The following is a 16,340-nucleotide window of genomic DNA, read 5'->3' on the forward strand; positions in this document are numbered from 1 at the left end:
CTTCTTTTTCAAGACCTCTGCAAACCGCCCTGGCATGCTGTCATTTAATTTCTGGGCCACATCCTGACTGATGGCAGCCCATTCTTGCATAATCAATGCTTGGAGTTTGTCAGAATTTGTGGGGTTTTGTTTGTCTACCCGCCTCTTGAGAATTGACCACAAGTTCTCAATGGGATTAAGGTCTGGGGAGTTTCCTGGCCATGGACCCAAAATATCGATGTTTTGTTCCCCGAGCCACTTAGTTATCACCTTTGCCTTATGGCAAGGTGCTCCATCATGCTGGAAAAAACATTGTTCGTAACCAAACTGTTCCTGGATGGTTGGGAGAAGTTGCTCTCTGAGGATGTGTTGGTACCATTCTTTATTCATGGCTGTGTTCTTAGGCAAAATTGTGAGTGAGCCTACTCTCTTGGCTGAGAAGCAACCCCACACATGAATGGTCTCAGGATGCTTTACTGTTGGCATGACACAGGACTGTTGGTAGTGCTCACCTTGTCTTCTCCGGACAAGCTTTTTTCCAGATGCCCCTAACAATCGGGGAGGGGATTCATCAGAGAAAATGACTTTACCCCAGTCCTCAGCAGTCCAATCCATGTACCTTTTGCAGAATATCAGTCTTTCCCTGATGTTTTTCGTGGAGAGAAGTGGCTTCTTTGCTGCCCTTCTTGACACTTGGCTATTCTCCAAAGGTCTTCGCCTCACTGTGCACTCACACCTGCCTGCTGCCATTCCTGAACAAGCTCTGTACTGGTGGTGCTCCGATCCCACAGCTGAATCAACTTTAGGAGGTCCTGGCGTTTGCTGGACTTTCTTGGGTGCCCTGAGGCCTTCTTCACAACAATTGAACTGCTCTCCTTGAAGTTCTTGATGATCCGATAAATTATTGATTTAGGTGCAATCTTACTGATAGCAATATCCTTGCTTGTGAAGCCCTTTTTTTGCAAAGCAATGATGACGGAACCTGTTTCCTTGCAGGCAACCATGGTTGACAGAGGAAGAACAATGATTCCAAGCACCACCCTCCTTTTGAAGCTTTCCAGTCTGTTATTCAAACTCAATCAGCATGACAGAAGGATCTCCAGCTTTGTCCTCGTCACCACTCACATCTGTGTTAACGAGAGAATCACTGACATGATATCAGCTGGTCCTTTTGTGGCAGGGCTGAAATGCAGTGGAAATGTTTTTTGGGGGATTCAGTTCATTTGCATGGCAAAGAAGGACTTTGCAATTAACTGCAATTCATCTGATCACTCTTCATAACATTCTGGAGTATATGCAAATTGCCATCATACAAACTGAGGCAGCAGACTTTGTAAAAATGTATATTTGTGTCATTCTCAAAACTTTTGGCCACGACTGTATACTTTCCGACTACACTGTATAGACACACCCTATGTGTTTTAATGAAATGAACTATACGCATTGCGCTAGTCTGACACTAAGCTTACTTTTAACCTGACCCAACTATTTTCCTCCCGCTCCAGCTGGCTTTGTCAGATTCTGCCATTACTCCTGAAGTTCCCGTTAATAGGCTACATTGGTACTCGGCAACCTTTCTCAGGTGGAATGCCAATTTATCTTACAATTTCTACCATTCTGCTTACCAGTTATGGTTTTCATATGCAAATTTCCGTGAAATAGTTTCATTTAATTTATAATAACGTCTTCATATCTCAGTCATTGTCATGTAGTTAATAAACATATCCAAACCTAAATGAAAATGATACAAACCTAAAAAGTAACTGATATTGCCATTACCAACCATGTAAAAATAGCCTACATAAAGCCAACAAATAAAAACAAGGGCTTGGGTTTACAGTAGTTGATGGAACAGTACAGTTAATGGAATGGATACGCTCCAGTACTTTGCTACAGTACACGTGTACCCTTACACAAATTACAGACTACCCTTTACATAATCATTTGCTGGTTTTTCAGTTTGATTTGAAGTGCAGAAATGGCCAGAGGTAGTTATAATTACTTTTTCTCACATACTTGACAATTCAACCCTCCGAACGACATCTTATTCAATCATATGCTGGGCTAAATGAAAAGTTAGATTGTGCCCACTGACTGCTTTGAAGGGACGTGGTTGATATACTAATATTTGCTTTGGCGCAGAAGAGGTGATCCCCTTCTTTATGCTATGGCAAAGCCTTCACCCACCGTTATTAAATTCCTGTGTTGCTTTTGGATGTTTGTATTCTTTGCACTTATGTTCACTTCACAAGGTAGACAAATAAATAGACTACATGCATGTTCACTCCACAGGCCTGCACTGGAATCCCCAGAAAATAACAATGACTGTCTATTCCACAATAAATTGGTTTCAGCAAAAGTCCCAGCTCTCATGAACTCTCCTTGAGGATTCTGCAATCAGCGAAGGCTGAATCTGACACCCGACTCAGCTCTTCTAAGCATTATTTGGTCTTGGTGGGGCTGAGTTGAAAAGAACACAGAATCCGAGTGACTGAGTCTTCTAGCAGATGGATGAAAATGTTAAGTTAATGATCTCGGTGCATGTTTCTTCACTTTCTGCTGGGCTGCTCATTGTGGAGAATAAGTAGTAGAAAGCTCTGGGCCTCTTCCTGTCACAGGGTTTTGGCTGAAATAATGACTCCAACCGCCCAGCAGACTGCACTAATAGTAATAACTATCAGACTCAGTCTCCCATCAATGCTCTTTCCTCTAATTTAGGAATAATTCCCAATCTCCCACTGCTTGCGAAAAAGCCTGAGTCGTTGAAAGTCGGGCTACTTTTTGGGAATCTCAAAGGCTGCATACATTAATGCATAATTGTTTTTATCTTTCCATAGATTCGACTACTTAACATGCTGACGACACTGCTCGTGTTGAGTGTTTGAGCGTTGCAAAATACATTTACACATACATTTACACATTTACACTGTACATGTTATTCAACAATTCTACAGAGATCCAAAGTGCATTTCAGGTAAAATAACAACCCAATGTTTATATCCCAGGACAAATGAGCTAGCAACAGCAAGCTAGCTAGCTAAATGTCAATGATTGTTTCATGTGTTTTCGACTTGTCCCCAAATTAATATAGTTGGTTAGAGGTTGTTTTGATATTTCAACCTGCGCGTCTCAATCACTTCTTGAGTGGATATACAAAATCAACATGAGCGTGATGGTGAACTCACCCACGTGGCCGGTCTAGTCAGCATGTGCTTAACTCAGGCAAAGTTAATAAATTAATCTTTGTATTAGAGGTCCTGAATTGGTCACTGTCTGTAATTTAGGTGGTCTCTCTTTCAAAGTTTGAAGATTTTGTGGCCCCAGGTTACAGACATGAGATCTATATTTTCCCCCAATTTCACATTTGACAATGAAATACTTGTTTTGTCTGCGGATCCCAAAACATTGCATTTTACTCGACTAAACACGCTTGATGGATTCTTCTCCCAGAAAAATTCTTTGCCATTTTCAGCAATGAGGCCTATGTGTGCAGTGACATCGCTTGCTGTTATTGTTTTCTGTATAACTTTCTGAAAAAGTTTCCCTCTCGCTCGTCTTTGCCTCAGGCGACCCTTTCTCTTTTTCTCTCTCATCTCCACTGTTGTTGCATTACCATATGCGTGTTTGCTTCCAAAATGCAATTTAATGACACTTTTTTTTTTTTTTTTTTATTTTTTTTAAATATACACCCAATTTCTTGACTAAATATTTTCAAAATATCTGAAGGGATTTCTTGACCCTAGTTAGTTTCTGAAAGGATTGTTTTTCAAACCAATGACTGTCACATAACATTTACACATTTGCATAGCTAAAGGCAAGCTTTTTTTTTATTAGTTCATCTGAATATGGTAGTTGAGGGCATAGACCAACATTCAGTATTATCACCCTGGAATCTGATGGCATGGAGACAACATCGCTCTGTTGTCACGACAGGTCGTTCATTGTATTGTAGCTGAACATGACTCACTGAGTAAGATTACAGAATGAGTCAGTGCCCCTGATCTTGGAGGTGTCACCTACTCATTTGCACTGTGTTGATCCAAGGAGGGGGGCTTGAGCTTACTAAGACCAATGGCCAAATGTCCCCCCTCAAGCCATCACAATTAAACCGCCTACATCCACTCCTTGGCATAGTGTTGAGCTCCCTCTACTAGATGATTGCAATATTCACTCAGTGAGAGAACACAATGCTAGAGCTTACTTCTGCCATTGAACGATGTTGACTGTCTGTATACAGTATGTTCGTGTTCAAAGATTAGCCGCATAATAAATGTTGCATTTCCCACCCGGCTTCAGCCGTACAGTACCTATTTATAATGTCCCTGTTTGTTTGTTTGTTTGTTTGTTTACTCAGAAGATGATTGAAGAGCCGTATTGAGAATCTCCACAAGATGCTTTTGTCTGCCCAGTTGAGTTGCTGCTCTATGCAGTTTGTGTAGATCACACCACGTTGATGCCTATACGGAGTGTTCTTTCAAAACCTCACACAGAAAATGGTGTTAGGGAGTTAACTGTCCCCTGAATGGGTTCCTTTTGTTCCATTGCTTGTATACTATCCATGGGTTGTGTTTGGTGGTGGTAAACTGTGTAATAAAGATTTCTTGGAATGTATCTTGTTGAAAGAACCCTCTCTGTGCCAGTTAATAAGAGTGTTTGGGTTCATGTTGATGCTATCGTGGCAGTTCTGAATTCTGAAGGCTGTGCTGAAGAGCTATCTATGCAGAAACATGCCCAGTTTCAAAGGGTTGTTCGCCTCCAGCTCGTGTGGATATAAAATGCACTAACAGTAATTTTGAGTTTGAGCAGTTTTCTACAGTTGGAAGACTTTGGAAGTTTGTGATAAGAGGCGAACGCTGGGCTGATAAGAGCATTCTCTGCACTGTAGAAGACGCCTGTAATTGGTGCTTTGTTTCCCCTCACATTTGCTCCTCAGATATCCAACCAGCATTTCTTCCCACAGGTCAAACCCAAACCGAGAATATTCATTAAACATTGCAGAACAAAGTGTTAGACCATGTGCTAGACACGACAGTCTGCTCTGAGCGAGAGCTCAAAAGAGAGGGTGTAGAAAACAGACACATTAGATAAATTGCCTTATATTTTTTTACTGGCTACTTCCACCACACAAACTTATCTCTCCCTAGTTAAGTAATTTTTACATAATCATCACTTTCAAATGGACTCGCTTGAATTAATGTTTCTCATGAAACATCTTATTAATTCGACCTCGTGAAATGGAAAAACAGGCAGTGCCTCCTGGGAATATATATGGCTATCTTTTTTACGGCCCCCATTTTCGAGTTTCAATTCAGTGAAGTAGCAGTTAATGTCTGCACTTGCGGGGGATAATACAGTGCATTCGGAAAGTATTCAGACCCCTTCACTGTTTCCACGTTTTGTTATGTTACAGCCTTATTCTAAAACGGATTAAATAGTTCCCCCCTCATCAATCTACACACAATACCCCATAATGACAAAGCAAAAACAGGTTTTTGGAAATGTTTCCAAATATACTAAAAATAAGAACTGAAATATCACATTTACATAATTATTCCGACCCTTTACTCAGTACTTTGTTGAAGCACCTTTGGCAGCAATTACATCCTCAAGTCTTCTTGGGTATGATGTTACAAGCTTGGCACAGCTGTATTTGGGGAGTTTATCCCATTCTTCTCTGCAGATCCTCTCAAGCTCTGCCAGGTTGAAATGGGGAGCATCGCTGCAAAGCTATTTTCAGGTCTCTAGAGATGTTCCACATAGGAACTCTGGAGCTCTGTCAGAGTGACCACCTGGTTCTTGGTCACCTCCCTGACCAATGCCCTTCTCCCCTGATTGATCAGTTTGGCCAGCAGCCAGTTCTAGGAAGAGTCTTGGTTGTTCCAAACATATTCCATTTAAGAATGATGGAGGCCACTGTGTTCTTGGGGATCTTCAATGCTGCATAAATGTTTTGGTACCCTTCCCCAGATCTGTGCCTCGACACAATCCTGTCTCGGAGCTCTACAGACAATTAATTTGACTTTATGGCTTGGTTTTTGCTCTGACATGCACTGTCAACTGTGGGACCTTTTTGTTTTGCAAAAATTTCTCAACCTGTTTTTGCTTGGTCATTGAGGTATTGTGTGATGATTGATAAGGACATTTTTTTATTTAATCCATTTGAGAAATGAAGCTGTAACGTAACAAAATGTGGGAAAAGGGTATGAGTACTTTTTGAATGCACTTTATGGCATGAAAAAGTTTTTGCCCCTTTATGATTTTCTAAATTTTTGCATATTTTTGATTCTGAATGTTATCAGATCTTCAACCAAAACCTAATATTAGATAAAGGGAATCTGATTTTACAAATAACAAAAAAATATATATTTAATTAACAAAGTTATGCAACACTCAATTCCCCTGTGTGAAAAAGTAATTGCCCCCACTAAGTAGCTGTATTGACTGCAACCAAATGCTTCCTGTAGTTGTTGATCAGTCTCTCATCGCTCCCACCCTTGCATGCAGAACTGCTTTAACTCAGTTAGGATTAGGTCTGGACTTTGACTAGGCTATTCCAAAACTTAAAATGTTTTTTTTTTGTTGCCATTTTCATGTAGACTTGATTGTGTGTTTTGTATTATTGTCTTGCTGTATGACCCAGCTGCGCTTCAGCTCACAAACGGATGGCCTGACATTCTTCTGTAGAATTCTCTTATAGATAGCAGAATTAATTATTCATTCTATTAAGGCAAGTTGTCCAGGTCCTGAGGCAGCAAAGCATCCCAAAACCATCATTTTCGGCAGGCATAATGGGACTCATGTCATCCAAAAAGTTATGCTTTTGATGTATCTGTCTATAGGCCATTCTTCCAAGAGTCTTGATCATCCAGTTGCTTTTAGGTGCTTTTTGGTCAACTTTTTGCACGATACTGTATGGGTCCCATTAAAAGCCATTGCACCTTCATCTTGACACTCCCCCACCATTGTAACATTTTTGGGGAACCTATAGAAATGCATTTATTAATGTCTACATTTGTTTTTGCCACATTTATTCTATTACAGACATCCTAATGAATCATTTTTAATTATATTGTGTGCTAAACATTTTTTTTAAATTAAGATAGATATATAAACAATTTCCTTTAAGTGTAATTCTAATGTTACTGTCCCCACTTGAAACATTTCATTGAAATACTGTAGAATTTCATTTATTCTTATGAAAGGCCTGCTTCTTCTGGGGAGTGCCAAATGAGAGCAATAGTAACAGTGTCTTTTTGTAGGCACTAACTCCTCAATGGCTTGTTGACCAAAGCCTTTGGGGAAATTAATGGAGTTTTTGTAGTGTTATTGGATGAAAGCCCAAAATAATGTATACTAAGCCTGTGTTAACCTCAGACCTTATTTTCGGCGTTTATCCCAAAACCCTATTCTTTCCCAATTCATTTTCCACATTGGAATTGCTGAACGAATCTGATGTAACTCATTTCCATTTTTTAAGACTACAAGCTGGCGAGCTCTGTATGGCGGACCGGTGGCTTCAAAGCCTCTCATTGGCCAATACATAGCATCAGCAATCCAGGGTTTATTTATGCTGTATACAAAATTGGTCAGGATGCAACCTTGAGGGGCTTTATTCATCTGTTGTTGAACGGAACACATTCAGAATGATTTTATTTCTCTAGAATACTGTATCTGACGTGGCCTTGGCACATGCAGGGTTTCTTATGTATTTCGTCCTCCCTACCTGTGATTGATTACTTTGGTCTGAGGCTGACCGGCTTATTAATCGATTCTGCGAAACTGCTCGCGGGAATTAAATGTTTTCCATGAATGGCTGTCTTCAGAGTGAAGTAGAGGCGCCACGGGACTCATTGTAAATCATGTTTAAGCACAACAAATCTGCTCCTAAAGTACACGTGTGACTGTTCTCAGGTGATGGGGGAGATGTATCACTTGTATTAAGGCCTACTGTAGAACGGGGCTAGCTAGGAAGTGCGCGTGCGTGCATTCGTTCAAACATAGAAGGCTCATGATATTTGAGGAGCTGTGCAATATCAGTAATTAATATGACGCAAATATCAATGACTATTACAAGTGCTGTACATCACAACATGAACATTAAAGGGATACTTCAGTATTTTGGCAAAGAAGCCCTTTATCTACTTCCCCAGAGTCCAATGAACTCGTGGATACCATTTTTATGTCTCTGGTGCAGTTTGAAGGAAGTTGCTAACTAGCATTAGAGCAAGGACTAGAAGTCCATTGTAACTGCTAGCATGCTAGAAGATACCATAGACTTCCAGTAATCCTGAAGTATACCTTTAAATGGTGTAAATTGCCGAAATCCTGAAGTATACCTTTAAATGGTGTAAAAAAAATTCTACATAGTCCTCTTTCCCCCTCAGTTTGCCTTCAAAGATGTTTTTCCCCTTTCAGTTTACTTACTTCATTTGAAACACCAAAACTATCCCTGAATTCGAGGTAAACAAGCGAAATGCCAGGAGATTGACATCTAATTGTACCTACACACTGAAGAAGGCTGTAAATCTGAAACGTCTGTGTACACTATCACTGAAGCAGTAAAAAATGTAAAATAGAGAATAATGAAGTAAGCTTTATGCAACATATTTTTGAGTGCGAACCCATTACACCTCTTTGTTCCTCTAGTTTCTATCGACCCCCAGTTACAGAACCCCTGATCATGTCCACATTGCTCATACTATGGCCTATAGACCAATGTCCTATAGACTGAACATGCTTTAGTAACATTCCTCTGGGACTCCAGCAAGGTTATTATAGTAAATGAAAACTAAAATGGGAAAACAATTTAGTAAACTGAAATAAAATAATTAAGAAAAACATTTGAAAAACGAGAACAATACTGAAACTATATTTGACTGCAAAACTAACTAAAATGAAAAACTCATTGTTCAGTTATAGTTTTTTTTTCCTTCTAAACTTCAAAATGAAAGGGGGGGGGTTTTCAATCTTATTTTTTTTACGGAGTTTTCAAGCTTCTGAATCTGGTGGGTAAATGCTGCCAGTATATGCCGACATTTCAAATAGGCTAGCTTGTGCATCACTATAGCTATCAGTAGAGTTAGTGATCATTCTAATAGGGAAGAAATCAGAGGGCGTGCTGTGTGTGAGTGTGAACCATAGGTGTGAACAATGGTGGCAGCAAAAAGTAAAGCAATGCTGGAAAGGACAAAAGCAAATGTGTTGTAGTATCAGCAGCGTGTGTGGAACTGGGAAAAGCCAACCAACCTCAAAGTTAATCTGAACAGCGCCCACAAAGAAATACAAACCATTTCAGGATAAAGACAAGGTGAGAGCGCCACCAGCTCTTAGTAGCTGCACATCAACCGTAACGTTAGGACAACGCACATTAGCCATTTGCCTGAAAATAGCAGAAACCTAATTCAAAATGAGTTAAAAAAAATAAGAAGAAGCACTCATTCATGTATTCATCCAGTCTGGCAAGTCCACAATACTGTGCTATTAGCCAGACTTCAGAAAATTCAACCAAACACTTGATCCCAAATGTAATACTCCTGGCAATTCTAGAGTAAACGAGGTGATTGCTTTGCAAATGGATACAGCAACCCAGAAAGTTCAGGAGATTCTGAAAGAGACATTGAAATAACCATGTGTGTAGACGGATGGAGCAAGAAAGGACGGAGTGCTTCGTTTATGGGCATATCAGCCTGCTTCAACGAGGCACAGCATCTGTGTTGCTCAACCTACAAGAGAAGGTCTTACTCGTCGTAACTGACAACTGGGCAACATAGTCAAGTCTCATTAAGATTGATTTATAATTTAAACATAACCAAACCTATGACCTGACTCATCACCTTGTGTATTACGGCCCCCCAGTGGGAAAATTTGATATCCCCCAAAACACAAGCTATAGGCCTACAACACATAAATGGCTCCTAGCCTACCTACTTTCTTTCCCTAACACTAAAACTGAAACTAAATAATATAATAAGTTATAAAACTGAAACTAAAACAAAAGTAGTAAATCAAGAATGAACTAACTGAAACTAAACTAGAAATAAACAAACTAATAGAAATAAAAAAACGAATAGAAAATCACAACTATAATAACCTTGGACTCCAGACTTGCCTGGAGCGAAAGGACAATGCCCTCAAATTGGAATTGCTGCACCACTATTGTTTTTCCTCAGCCATTTAATTTTCACCTCTTTCAACCATGATACAATATTTGCTGAGAAAGCCATTGGAGCAAATTGAACTTTTTTCGACTGTCGAGAAGACCGTTGACTGATAAGGACCTCTGACGGTATACTGACTTCGAAACAATTTCCACTGCTCCTGATCGGAATACTAACAGGAATGGTATAAACTCCCACAAATAAAGATAGCTAGTATTCACAAACTGTTATTTTTCTACGTTGAATTATTGTGTAGCATGAGTTATAACATATAACAGACTACACATGCTTGCTTACTTACTTTATGAATCCTCTTCATCCCCTTCGGGAACATAAGGTCACAAGGAGCTCTCTACACTTCTTCCTGTCTGGCAACGTGTTGTGCCTCACACTACATATAAGGCTTGAAGTATTTCTTTACCGCTAAAGGTTCTACTGACTTTGGGTGTTTTTGGGTTCCAAAGCTCTCCTCGACCTCCACAATCTCCCGGACAGCCTTCATGCAGTGCCTGCGCTGGGGGGTGTGGTGCCCCTTCCAGGAGTGGGGTGCCCTGAGGGCCGAAGAAGTGAAGCTTAGTCTGCAGGGCGGCTCTACGCCCAACCCCTATGGAATCATGGCCTATACCTCTTCCTCCAACAGCCAAAGTCCTGCCCAGGTAACATATTTCTCATAATGTGTGATATTAACCAATTCATTAGATGAGTTGATGGATCAGCTGATCATTTGGAAGTCCCACACTGACTTCTCTTTCTATCTCCCTTTCTGTCTTTCTCTCGCTCTGCCTCTCTCGCTTTCTGTCTTTCTCTCTGGTCCTCTCTAGGAGGTGGTCGATGAGAGGGACATGGTCAGGTTCCGTCTGTCTTCCAGCTCAGTGCAGAAGGCCTCGTCCAGCACAGCTGTGTCTCTGAGGAGGAGCAGGACAGGACAGCAGAGGAAACCTCCCTCACCCTCACCAGGTACATATCATCACGGGGGGATATCTCCATCTGTATCAGTCATGGATGGGACTCTTCCTGATTCATCAGGAATTCCTGCTTTTCTGGACATTATCCTTATTAACATTTTTATTTGAACTGAAGTATCCAATAGCCAACATCCAGCTTTTTCTGCTTTTCTATGTTGTCTTAATCACATAGCTGACATGTATCAGCAGCATCAGTCACAATGTCCTTTTATTTCTCATAATGGCTTTAGTCTTCTAAAGGAAAAAAAATATACATTGTTTTTTTCCCCAAACGACTGACACATTCTGAACTCCTAAGTAGTGAAGAGATTCCCTTTGAAAATGGCTGACATAGAAAAGGTTATTTCTAGTTTGAATTGGACTTTGAAATCACTTCAAACGTCACTGCCTGTGTTTGTTTCCTCACCATAACAGGTTTTGTTTATCGTAACAGGGAAAGCATGGAATGACAGAAAGGCTGCTCGCAGACCAACATACTTTTCAGGCTCACACACTGCTGCAGTTAGTCACCCCTGGAGAAGGGCTTCAAAGTTCTGACTACCATCCATCAGAAGCAATATGCATAATGGGACTCCCAACCACTGTAGTGTTATCTCATTGGCACCACCTGCTCTCTCCAGGATTAGAATGCTCCGACAAAGAAGTAGAGTACCCGGAAGAGACTTTGGCCAGGGCCCGATATGGCCCCTTGATTTTGAACAAGCCTGACATCGGTATCTCACGCTAGCTTCTGCTCCGGAAAAGAGTTGAGTTGCGATCCGAACTCATCAGACTTGAGCCTTTTTGGTAGGCTATGTATGCAGCAGAACCGGAGACATATTTTGTTATCATATGTGAAAACACTGATATGTTACTGTCTATGTATGGCACTCATAACAACAAAGGCTAATGATATGACACTATTGTATTAGGGTACAGTTGCAACCTATATTGAAGGCACAGTTATTAGATCTCTTGTTCTATTAGTTATATTATTTCAGGTCTTTCCCAGAAAAGAGGTTGAAACCTCGAGAGATTTCCTGGTAAAAGAAAGGTTAGATGAATTGCATTATTTAAATCCCATACTGAGCTTTAGAAAGATAAAGCGATTTATTTATTTCATTTCATTTTATTTGAACATAAAAAGAAAGAAAATAATAATAACTTACAAGTGTCACGTATTGGAAATCCGAGCAGTTGTCTGTCACGGAATTGATTTATAAAATCCTGGTAAACACTTGGCACACAGACACTCAGTCCATTGTCGTTGACAGAGGGTATATCTTGACTCTGAGTGGACTCTACATAGCCAATGATTTCCATCCTAATGTTGTCGCTAGCCAGCTTATCTTCCTACACGGAGAATGGAGTTGATTGAGGTTCATTTGGGGTGGCTGCTTCTTTGCAAAGTCTGTTTAATGACAGTTGAATCAGCGGTTGAAGTGTCCTCGAAAGTCTTCTCTGAACATGTCGCCTAAATGATTTTGTGTTGGCTGCTGTTAAGGATGTACAATATCATGAATCTCTGTCATTATTTTGATTTGGTGGTTTGAACAGTGCTGACTGTTCTCTGATTAGACAGAGGGGTGTATGTGTCGGTGTGTACAGTACGTGCGCTCATGTGTATTTGTTTGTTTTGTGCATTCTTGGCCATGTGTACGTGTGTGCGTGTGTGTGCTTGTGTATAAGTGTGTGTGTTTGTATGTTTGTGTTTTCATCTGTATGTTTCTCTGGAAGGCTGATAGAAACAACAGCTCATTTACAAGCCGAGATGTGTAATTTATGTCTTTGTCGCCCCATGGCTGCATCCGACAAGCAAGGAGGATCAAAGGAGGATCAAACATTCCACATTGCATTCCTACCCCTTCAGCCAGTAATTTTGAAATAAGGAAAGTAAGACACTTATCGATTCATACCGTTTTAGATGTTTCCGTGAGAAATGTATGATGGGCATTAAACCAAGTTCAGTATTTGTGTTTATTATAGATCCCCGTTAGCTGCTGCCATGGCAGCAACTACTCTTCCTGGAGTCTCGCAAAATTAATGCCGTTATACAATTTTAAAAACATTACGACACATTCATTTCAGAATTCACAACAAACTAAGTGTGTGCCCTCAGGCCCATACTCCACTACCACATATCAACAACGCAAAATCCATGTGTGTGTATAGTGCGTATGTTAGTGTGTGTGTGTGTGTGTGTGTGTGTGTGTGTGTGTGTGTGTGTGTGTGTGTGTGTGTGTGTGTGTGTGTGCATGTGTCTATGTTTGTTACTTCACAGTCCCCGCTCTTCCATAAGGTGTATTTTTATCTACTTTATAAATCTGATTCTACTGTTTGCATCAGTTACCTGATGTGGAATGTAGTTCCATGTTGTCATGGCTCTATGTAGTGCTGTGTGCCTCCCGTAGTCTGTTTTGGACTTGGGGACTGTGAAGAGACCTCTGGTGGCATGTCTTGTGGGGTGTGACTTATGCATTCTCACACAGTCCATGCACTCCCATTAATCAGGGAAGTAGCTACAGAACACGCACTGTTTGCTTGACCGCCATCGTGTACAACTTGGCTAATGATAAGCAAAACGGGGAAAAAACATCTAGCTGTGTCCTCTTAGATTATTAAATAATTCATTCCAATGGCTCATACTTGCATTATTCACAATTCCCTGATTTCTCAGCTGTCAACATCTGTTTATCACTGATAAATCCACTTAATGATTTGAAAAGTAGAGTCTGCAGTGCCACTTAAAAGCACTTCAAACAAAATGGATGCCATAGAGTAGGTTGGTGCCATGGTAGTGTCATGGTACTAGTTCATCATCCAGCACTACTGTGTCCTCCTGTCCACACTTACTGTAGTCTGAGCAGATGGATGCTACAGCAAGGCTCCTGCACCCCAGGCTACTCTAGCCATTTCCAAAAGGCCAGTCTGAGCCAACCGAGAAAGAATGAGAGAGAGAGAGTCACAGAGAAGGGGGGTGAGTGAGAGAGGAGAAACTGAGCTGTGAGAGAGTTATAGAAAGAGATAGAGGAAAACGGACAGAGGTAGAACAAGAGAGAGAGAGAGAAAAAAGCGAGAGTGAAATGGGGAGTCTTACATTTCACCATCACTATGGCTACCGGTGCAGTTCACCCAGCGTTGCATCAGACATTTGAATCAGACTGTGACTGTGTCTAAAAGACAACACTGTCACAGATTGTCTGAGTGATGTTCCACTGTGTGCTTACTATCTAGTCTACAATAGGACAATTCTAGTGGTTCATAGAAGTTGACTGTAGAGAAACATGTAACTGCTAAAATAATGGAAACACTTGAGTAAATGAGGGTTCTGGCAGCTCGGTTCTGGCAGCTCTTATGGTGTGGGGTGCATTTTCCTGGTATGGTTTAGGTTCACTTAACCCTTTTAGAGGGCAAGGTAAACGGCAATAAATACATAGCCAATTTGAGTGATTACTTTCAACCTATAGTATGGTGAATAATTTCTATCCTGATTGGAGTGGATGACAATCCCTCCATCCACAGGGCACGAGTCGAGTAGTCACTGAGTGGTTTGATGAGCATTGAAGCTGTTCTGGCGGCTCGTGGTGCCCAACATCCTATTAAAACACTTTATGTTGGTGTTTGCATTATTTTGGCAGTTACTTGTAACTCCGGGGTGATATTATAGATTCAGATCTAGGATCAATTTCCCAATTCCAACCTTAGCAGTTGGTTAGGAAAATGCTAAACTGATCCATGATCAGCATCTAGGTCCAACTTCACCTTACACTGTAGGGTAGGTAACTGCCAAAATAAAGGAAACACCAACATAAAGTGTTAATAAAATAGAACAGCTTCAATGCACCTTGGCATAGATTCTATAAGATTCTGGAACTCTATTGGAGGGATGAAACAGCATTCTTCCATGAGAAATACCATCATTTGGTGTTTTGTTGATGGTGGTGGAAAAACGCTGTCTCACACAATGCCCAAACTGGAGGCACATGTGCGTTGTGCGCAAATTGATTTTGTTCCCCCCACACCAAACGCGATCACGACACACAGGTTGAATATCAAAACAAACTTTGAACCAATTATATTAATTTGGGGACAGGTCGAAAAGCATTAAACATTTATGGCAATTTAGCTAGCTAGCTTGCTGTTGCTATCTAATTTGTCCTGGGATATAAACGTTAAGTTGTTATTTTACCTGAAATGCACTCAAACAATTAATCCACACATGAAACGGTCAACCGAATTGTTTCTAGTCATCTTCTCCTTCCAAGCTTTTTCTTCTTTGGACTTTATATGGCGATTGGCATCTAACTTTCAAAAGAAGGTGTATTATCACGACCGAGCGGCTTCAGTTCGTCTTTCAATCACCCACGTGGGTATAACCAATAAGGAGATGGCACGTGGGAATATGCTTTTATAAACCGATGAGGACATGGGAGAGGCAGGACTTGCACCGTGTTCAGCGTCACAAATAGAACTAACTTCTATTTTAGCACTTGGCAACGCAGACGCTCGCTGGTACATGCGAGCAGTGTGGGTGCAATGATTGAATAACATGTATGTGTCCAGTTATTTTTGCAATGCGAGCGGTGTGGTCAGCATGTTAGGCGCCGCTCCAGAATCTCCCATAAGTGTTCAATTGGGTTGTGATCTGGTGACTGACACACAAACACACACACTTTAAACCCCCTATACACCTTTGAGAACCCTCTTTCAAAGTCAATGAGAACTCATCTAGCCATGGTTTTCAAAATAATGTGTAACTGGTCTTCTTTTTTTTACATGACCCTAAACATGATAAAATGTTAATTACTTAATTAACTCAGCAACCACACCTGTGTGACCAGCACCTGATTTGAATATACAGTACCAGTCAAATGTTTGGACACACCTACTCATTCAAGTGTTTTTCTTTATTTTTACTATGGTCTACATTGTAGAATAATAGTGAAGACATCAACACTATGAAATAAGACATATGGAATATCATGTACTTATCAAAAAAGTGTTAAACAAATCAAAATACTTTTTATATTTGAGTTTCTTCTGAGTAGCCACCCTTTGCCTTGATGACAGCTTTGGCATATTCTCAACCTGCTTCATGAGGAATGCTTTTCCAACAGATTTGAAGGAGTTCCCACATATACTGAGCACTTGTTGGCTGCTTTTCCTTCACTCTGCGGTCCAACTCATCTCAAACCATCTCAATTGGGTTGAGGTTGGGTGATTGTGGAGGCCAGGTCATCTGATGCAGCACTCCATCACT

General features: G+C 40.7%; 1 protein-coding gene across 2 annotated transcripts in view; it reads left to right on the forward strand.

Annotated features, from left to right (window-relative positions):
• The window catches only part of nphp4 (nephronophthisis 4), a 193,594-nt gene that overhangs the window by 97,082 nt on the left and 80,172 nt on the right, over positions 1 to 16,340 (forward strand). For both annotated transcript variants that reach the window (XM_036947178.2, XM_036947179.2), the window contains exons 9-10: positions 10,601 to 10,792; positions 10,958 to 11,093. In XM_036947178.2, the coding sequence (XP_036803073.1) occupies positions 10,601 to 10,792; positions 10,958 to 11,093 (328 nt within the window). The remainder of the gene's footprint in view (positions 1 to 10,600; positions 10,793 to 10,957; positions 11,094 to 16,340) is intronic.

The sequence above is a fragment of the Oncorhynchus mykiss genome, chromosome 16 (genome assembly GCF_057628025.1).
Source record: "Oncorhynchus mykiss isolate SJ-2025 chromosome 16, ASM5762802v1, whole genome shotgun sequence".
Lineage (NCBI taxonomy): Eukaryota > Metazoa > Chordata > Actinopteri > Salmoniformes > Salmonidae > Oncorhynchus > Oncorhynchus mykiss.